The 7,886-nt window shown below is 42.6% G+C and overlaps 1 protein-coding gene across 5 annotated transcripts in view; it reads left to right on the top strand.

Moving 5' to 3' along the window:
• lrsam1 (leucine rich repeat and sterile alpha motif containing 1) overlaps positions 1-7,886 on the top strand; it is a 91,762-nt gene that overhangs the window by 37,407 nt on the left and 46,469 nt on the right. For 4 of the 5 annotated variants that reach the window (XR_006315982.1, XM_043719878.1, XM_043719877.1 and 1 more), the window contains exons 10-11: positions 2,039-2,068; positions 6,054-6,176. Coding sequence is in view for 4 of the 5 variants with exons in the window: in XM_043719878.1 (XP_043575813.1) it covers positions 2,039-2,068; positions 6,054-6,176 (153 nt within the window). In the remaining variant the exon portion in view is untranslated. Of the gene's footprint in view, positions 1-519; positions 1,962-2,038; positions 2,069-6,053; positions 6,177-7,886 lie in introns of those variants that run through there. The other variant, XM_043719879.1, reaches the window with a different exon arrangement.

Genomic DNA, 7,886 nt, shown 5'->3' with positions numbered 1-7,886 from the left:
GGATAGGACAGTGTCGAGGTAGGTAGAGATGAGTTCAGTGGGGCAGGAGCATGCTGAGACAATGGGTTGGCCAGGGTGGTCAGGCTTGTGGATCTTGGGAAGGAGGTAGAACCGGGCAGTGCGGGGTTCCCGGACTATTAGGTTAGAAGCTGTGGGTGGGAGATCTCCTGAAGTGATGAGGTTCTGTATGGTCTGGGAGATATGGTTTGGTGATGGGGGGTGGGGTCATGGTCGAGGGGGCGGTAGGAGGAGGTGTCTTCGAGATGGCGTCTTATTTCAGCGGTGTAGAGGTCAGTGCGCCAGACTACCACTGCACCCCCTTTATCTGCTGGCTTGATGGTGAGGTTGGGTCGGAGCAGAGAGAGTGAAGGGCTGCGAGTTGTGAGAGTGAGAGGTTGGAGTGGGGGAGGGGGGTAGACAGGTTGAGGTGGTTAATGTCCTGGCGGCAGTTGGAAATGTGTGCATTAGTCTGGGGTAAATATAGGGTAGGGAAATGAGTCTGGGTGGAGGATTGCTGTTTGGAGGATTCGTGTAGACTTGTTGGGCCAAATGGCCTGTTTCCATATTGTAGGGAATCTAATCTAATTATTATCTCCTGGGAAAATGGTGATGCTTTGGGTAGTGAGAAGTAATCAGAAAGGGAAAGTGCTGTACTTGCTGTGCTATGGGATGGGGAGGTGATATCACAGATAATCAGGGAATGTCGCAGAGAGAATGGTTGTGGGTGGGAGTGTACAGGGATTGGATGTCACTGGTGAAAAAGAGATGGTTGCAACCAAGAAATTAGAAACTGATAAAATGGTAAAGGGCATCAGAAGAATCACGGATGTGTGTGGGAAGAGACTGGAAGAGTGGAGGTAAAAATAGAGTTGAGATTGGAAGAAATCAGAGGGGGCTACAGCAGACTAATACAGCAGGTCTATCAGGACTAACAGGTTTGGAAAAGAGGTCAATGCATTCAGAAGCAGTAGGTGAAGATCTCCAGAGATCATGAGGTCATTGCTGATCTCAGTGGCTTGTCTTTCAGTGGTTAATCATTGTTCTGAGCAACGTAGGAGGAGGTGTCAGAGAGTCAGCTTCTGCTTGTGGAGGCGATGTATTCTAAGGCTAAAAGTGTCTAACGGGGTCTTTAAGGCCTAATCAAAATGAATACAAGAAGAAACGTGCCTTTCAATATAAAGCAAATTTATTAGCTAAATCTACTTCAGATATATGCACACTAATGAGTGAACCTATTAGTTTAAACCACTTTCGACATATTCAGCAAGCAGGTCTCACTGCCTTCTGCCCATTGGAGACTCCTGGGTGATGGCTGGCACTTGGAACTCTATCTCAGATTCCATGGCGACTGTCTGTGAACCCCAGCCGAAGATGTAAATTATACCCTCCCCAAAATGGGAAAAATCCCCCATATTAAAATTACTCTAAATCTGAAATTGTGTGCTGTATTGCCATCTTTGAGTGCTTTGCCCAAGCATTCCTTTATGCAGAAGCAGGTCCAAGTATGTCTGTGCTCAACAACCTCTTCCCAAATGTGTAAAAACAACCTCTTCCCAAATTCCAGCCAAGAACATTGCAATTACCTTCCATCCAAAACAGGTTGGTTTTACACTTAGCATATTTTTCATGCATTTTCCTTGCTTTTTGCCACATTCAATTAACCTATAACCGTTTGATTTGGAGATATTATTTTCAAGCTGAACACTATAGAGGAGAAAATTTTGTGCTACGCTTTCTAAGTAATTCCATTTATCAGAGGTTATTCCCTTTCAATGTTATGTTCATGTTACTGTCACTGCAAGTGCATCTCTGAGCAATGTGTTAACCAACATTTGTACTTTATTTTGAAGAGACATCAAATTGATCTTGATGTCTTGATCCATCACTTTCTTTTATTCACTGGAAGCTGGAGTTGAATTGGCCCCGTCCACTCTGCGATTGGCCGGATTATCATTTGGAAGGTTTGGCACCTGTTTTTCCTTCTTTCTTCTGCTATTCCCCCCCTCCAGTATTTACAAATGTTTTCTTTTATTTGCAGAGCAAATTCATGGACTATGAAAAGAGGAAGGTAAGAACCTGCATAAAGCTGCTGCTTCTTGCAGTTCATCCAATTAATGACTTTATTATAAATCTCGAATTGATCATTGTTGATTCCAGTACTGACACCAATGCTGATGTCTCTTTTTTTTTTTTGGAAAGAAAATTGGATGGATATCTAAAGGAAATAAACTGGTAGCAAATATGGGGTTAGATCAGGGAATAGGAGTGATTGCATTTCTCCCAAGAGAGCTGGATGGGTCAAATAGCTGCCTCGTGGTCTTTAAACAACTCAATACACTAACTCTCTTTGCTCTTCTCATCCAAAGTACAATATTCCATTGAGGGAAAACCCTTTCCTAATTTTAACCCACCACACTAACCAAAGAAGCAGTGGCACAGTGGTAGTGTCACTAGACTGTGTCCTCAGTTAATGCTCTGGGATCATGGGTCAAATCCCACCACAGCAAATAATGAAATTTGAATTCAAGTCAGAAATATGAAACTAAAACGCATGTCTAATGGTGGTTTGGTGCCCGCTGCCAATTGTCTGAAAAACCCATCTGGTTCACTGATGCCCTTCAGGAAAGTGCCATTCTTCCCTGGTCTGCCTACGTGTAACTCCAGACCCACAGTAATATGTGGACACTGAACTGCCCTTTGAGATGATCAATCAATCATAGAATCCCTACAGTTTGGAAGCAGACCATTTGGCTACACTGACCCTCTGAAGAACATCCCATCCAAACCCATTCCTTATTCTGTGTCCCCATTGCAGTTCTCACCTCTCTTTTTCCAGCGATTCCAGCAACATAGAGTTCTGCTTCCTTCTGAGAGAGGTAATTGGTAAAAATAAGTCTTTACACACGATAATGAGAGCCAGCAATACTGCCCTTCAAAGTAAAACAAAATCTCTCCTTGATGGAAGGCAACATAGAATCCCTACAGTGTGGAAGTGGCCATTCAGTCCATTGAGTCGACACCAACCCTCCAAACAACATCCCATCTAGACCCATCCCTTACCCTGTCCCTGTAACCCTTCATTTCCATTGGCTAATTCACCTATCCTGCACATCTCTGGACACTATGGTAATTTAGCATGGCTAATCCAGCTAACCTGCACATCTTTGGACTGTGAGAGGAAACTGGAGCACCTGCACGAAACCCATGCAAACACTGGCAGAATGTACAAATTCCACACAGATAGTCGCCCAAAGGTGGAATTGAACCTGGGTCCCTGGAGATGAGAGACAACAGTGGTAACCACTGAACCCTCAATGAATTCAAGAGAAATTAGGGATGGGCAACAAGTACTAAACTTGCCTGTGATGCCCACATTCCATGTAAGAATATAAGAACCGTTCCATTGGATCAAATCTATTCTCTCTGAGCTGTTGTGCAGAATTCTTATTGTCTAAATCTATTCCTGATCCTAATCATACTATAGAATCCCAACAGCGAAAAGCTTTTCACATTCTTACCCCATTGTGCAGTTTTAATGTACCAAATGTTTCCAAATTCTTGTACATTCTAACACAGTTGTTAGACATTCATGTATTAAAACTTATTTTTTATTTGGAAATTCCTCATTTTTAAACATAGGATAATCGAGGGGATACATAATTTGAGGGGCTGGCAGACAAGCCTGGGGTAATTACAGATAAAAGGGCAGCCATTTCATAAGTTATTAGAGATATAATTATAGAGTCTATAACCGCCTCTTGAGGAGGTAGTCAATCTATGAGAACTTGGGAGGTGTTTAAATTAGTCCTTTTAAATCCCCTGATTTAAGGAAGGATTTTGAAGGCTGCAGGTAAACTGGAGGTGGTTTCAAGGTATCCATATACTTTCAAATCACAGGACATGTTTTAAGTTAAATGTAGTTGTTTTACATTTCTATCTGCAAACAAATCCAGTGTGTCATGTTGTATGTAGCTGTGCTTTTTAAAATTTAATCATGAGGTGTGGGTGTCACTGGCACTTATTATCCCTTATTGCCCAAAGAGTATTTAAGAATCAACCTCATCACTATGGATCTGGAGTCATCTGTAGGCCAGACCAAGTAAGAATTGGAGTTTCCTTCCTGCAAAGGTGTTAGTGAATCAAACAGGTTTTTCCAACAATTAACAATCACCATTAGATCCTTAATTGCTTAATTATTGATTTCAAATTCCACTGAATGCCATGGTGAGTTTCAGACCAGTCTCCAGAACATTACCTGGCTTTCTGGATTGACAGTTTTGTGATAAAACCATCACTACCTTCCAGGAGAAAGTTTATTTGTTTTGATATTGTCACAACTTAACTGGGATTAGTACCGTTAATTATGCTGCACATGTAATTTGTCACAAAATGCATGAAAATATAAAATTCATAGCGAGACTGCCAAACTGTTATCCACTACATTCTTCAGTTATAGTAAAAATAACTTTTTATTGTAACATTTAAGTTTAAAAAGAATAGTAAAACAATTTCTTAGTTATGTAACTTAAACTTCACAAGGGTAATGTCAGCGGGCTCTGATACCTATTGACTTTTTAAACACAGCAGTCCAACAAGGCAGAATGTCCTTAACTTAAAAGAATCCTGGTGCTGTTCAGTTTTAAATAGCTCAACAATATACATTACTTGCTTTCCAAGTTGCAGAACTTTCTCATTTTTCAATTAAGTCAGTCTGATTTCCATTTCAGTTCGTAGTCTAAAAAATGAAAAATATGTGTTCTCCGACAGTATGTTTTTGCTGTTTGCACCTTCAGAAGCAGTCAGAGAGTAGGCAATCTGTAGCTATAGCAGCTTTAAATGGGAAAGAGAGAGTCTGGCAGAAAGTGGGGACAGGACAGAAAGCAGGGTTATTTCAGTGAGACAGGATGCATAGATGAAAGCAGAGCCCCTACTCAGAGGACAATTCCAAATTTCTAAGAATTTCAAAGTTGCCAGGTCTGTCTAGCAGAGCAAGTGAAAATGATTGGCAGAGGTATCCTCCGAGTAAGAAAGATCGAAATCTAAATGCCAGAGCTGGGAAATTGTGAAGAGCTCAGACATGCACCGATTTATTCAGAAGGAATGAAAGGACACTGAAGAGGAGTTCTCAGTTTAAATTCAAAATAAAGTGGGGAAACCTCTGCTCAGAATTTTGACATAGAAAACATTTTCTTAGAAGTTAAAGCATTAAATGAAAAGTACTTGTTTTTTCATCAGTAAAGAGCTTTTCCTTTTCAATTGTAAAATCTTGTGTGTGCCTTTTAATTTTAACTGGGATTTTGATCGACTGCTAACAACTGTGATCACAACAGCATATAAGATTGAATATACCATCCAATCACTGGCAAATTCCAGCAGCCTTCCAGCATACTCCCACCTAATTACTGAACATTCCCAGCAGCCTTCCCACTTAGGAGCCACGCAGTGCCTCACAGTGCCAGGGACTGGAGTTTAATTCCAGCCTTGGGCAACTGTGCGGAGTTTGCGTGTTCTCCCCGTATCTGAGTGGGTTTCCTCCCACAGTGCAAAGATGTGCAAGTTAGGTGGACCGGACATGCTAAATTATCTATAATGTTCATGGATGTGTAGGTTAGGTGCGTTAGCCATGGAAAATGCAGGGTTACTATTGTACAGCCACAAACCACACAGGAAAGCTTTTCCAGTAACGGTTACGATAACTTTGCGGGGTAGAATAAGGAATCACCGATCACCTGCACACACATTTTCCAGTAGGGATGACTGAAAGGCGATGAAAAGCTGGAGAGGGACCCCTGGTGGATTTCCCAACTCCACTATCTCCCCTGTGCCTTACTGTAGCCATGTCTGACAATAGTGTTTCATTTGAATCCACTGTGAACCTGGACCCTTCCTGGATTCTGCAGTTCAGCCCATTGTTGTCATCACACTTTCGCAAGTGCTGTGACGTGTCTGTCGCTGTAGGTATGGAGTCAGTGCTACTGTGGCATTACGTACCCAGACGTCTCTGACATGAGTTTAAGGTGCTGTGCCTCACCCACTGTATCTCATGTCCTCAGGAACAAAAGCAGCAGGAAAAGCTGGACTTTGAACGGCGACTGAATGAGGAACAGCGGGAGCGGACACAGCTCATCCTGCTCAATAATAGTCACAAAGAGCAAGTCCTGATGTCGGTGAAGCAGGTAATTAGGGGTGAACAAACAAGATGAAAGATGGTGGGTGGGGTCCGTACCAGCATGAAACAAAATTTGGGGTGGGGGGGAAGGAGGAGCTGGGGCTGTTTCTAACTTGATGCAGGCTCCTGTCGATTGATGCTGGCCAGTATCATTCATTACAGAATCTCAGAAGGAGGTCATTTCGCCCATTTGTGTCTGCAGTGAGTCTCCAAATGAATATCATGATTTAGAAAATAATCCCCTCTTGGGTACCTGGATTTGAACCTATGTTCACCACACTTCCAGTCAATACATTCTCATTTGTTTGGAAAAGGCTTTTCCCTCACATCTCACATGCTTCTTTCGCTTTAAATATGTGACTTCTTGTTATTGATCCTTTTAGAAATGGAGACAGCTTCCTCTTATCCTCTCTATCTAGCCCACACATGATTTTGAAAACTTCAAACAAATGTAGAACATAGATTACAGCACAGTACAGGCCCTTCGGCCCAGTGTTGTGCTCAGCATTTATCTTAATCTAAGATCAACCTACCCTACACATCCTCAATTTACTGCCGTTCATCTGCTTGGGTCCAGCAGTCGCTTAAGTGTCCCTAATGTCTCTGACTCTACTACCAATGCTGGCAGTGCATTCCATGCATCCACCACTCTGCGTAAAGAACCTACCTCTGACATCTCCCCTATACCTTCCTCTAATCACCTTTAAAATTATGACCCCTCGTGACAGCCACTTCTGCCCTAGGGAAACGTCTCTGGCTATCTACTCTATCTATGCCTCTCATTACCTTGTACACCTCTACCAAGTCACATTTCTTCCTCCTCCTCACCAGTGTGAAAAGCCCTAGCTCACTCATCCTCTATCCATGAGATAAGCCCTCCAATCCATGCAACATCCTGGTAAATCTCGTCTGCACCCTCTCTAAAGCATCTACATTCTTCCTTCAATGAGGCGACCAGAACTTGGCATAATATTCCAAGTGTGGTCTAACCAGAGTTTTATAGAGCTGCAGCAAATTCTCGTGGCTCTTAAACTCAATCCCCCCATTAACAAAAGCCAAAACGCCATAAGCTGCCTTAACAACTCTATCAACCTGGGTGGCATGTTTGAGAGAACTATGTATGTGGACCCCAAGATCCTGCCGTTCCTCCACACTGCCAAGAATCCTGTCTTTAATCCTGTATTCTGTATTCAAATTCGACCTTCCAAACTGAATCACTTCTCATTTATCCGGGTTGAACTTAATTTGCCACCTCTCAGTCCAGCTCTGCATCCTGACAATGTTTTGTTGTACCCTGCAACAGCCCTTGATACTACCTACAACACCACCGTCATCAGCAAACTTACTAACCCACCCTTCCATTTCTTCATCCAAATTATTTATAAAAACCACAAAGAGGAGAGGTCCCAATAACAGATCCCTTCGGTCACTGGTCACTGACCTCCAGGCAAAATGTTTTCCATCCACTACCACTCGCTGCCTTCTTTTGGCCAGCGAATTCTGTATCCAGACAGCCAAATTTCCCTCTATCCCATACCTCCTAACTTTCTGAATGAGCCTACCATGGGGGATTTAATCAAATGTCTTACTGAAGTCCATATTCACCACATTCACTGCTTGACCTTCGTCAATTTGTCTCATCACATCCTCAAAGGACTCAATAAAGTTTGTGAGACATGACCTGCCCCTCACAAAGCCATGCTGACTATCTTTAATC

Source organism: Chiloscyllium plagiosum, chromosome 30 (assembly GCF_004010195.1).
Source record: "Chiloscyllium plagiosum isolate BGI_BamShark_2017 chromosome 30, ASM401019v2, whole genome shotgun sequence".
Classification (NCBI taxonomy): domain Eukaryota; kingdom Metazoa; phylum Chordata; class Chondrichthyes; order Orectolobiformes; family Hemiscylliidae; genus Chiloscyllium; species Chiloscyllium plagiosum.
The sequence above is the reverse complement of the archived record's forward strand: the minus strand, read 5'-3'. Positions and strand labels throughout refer to the sequence as shown.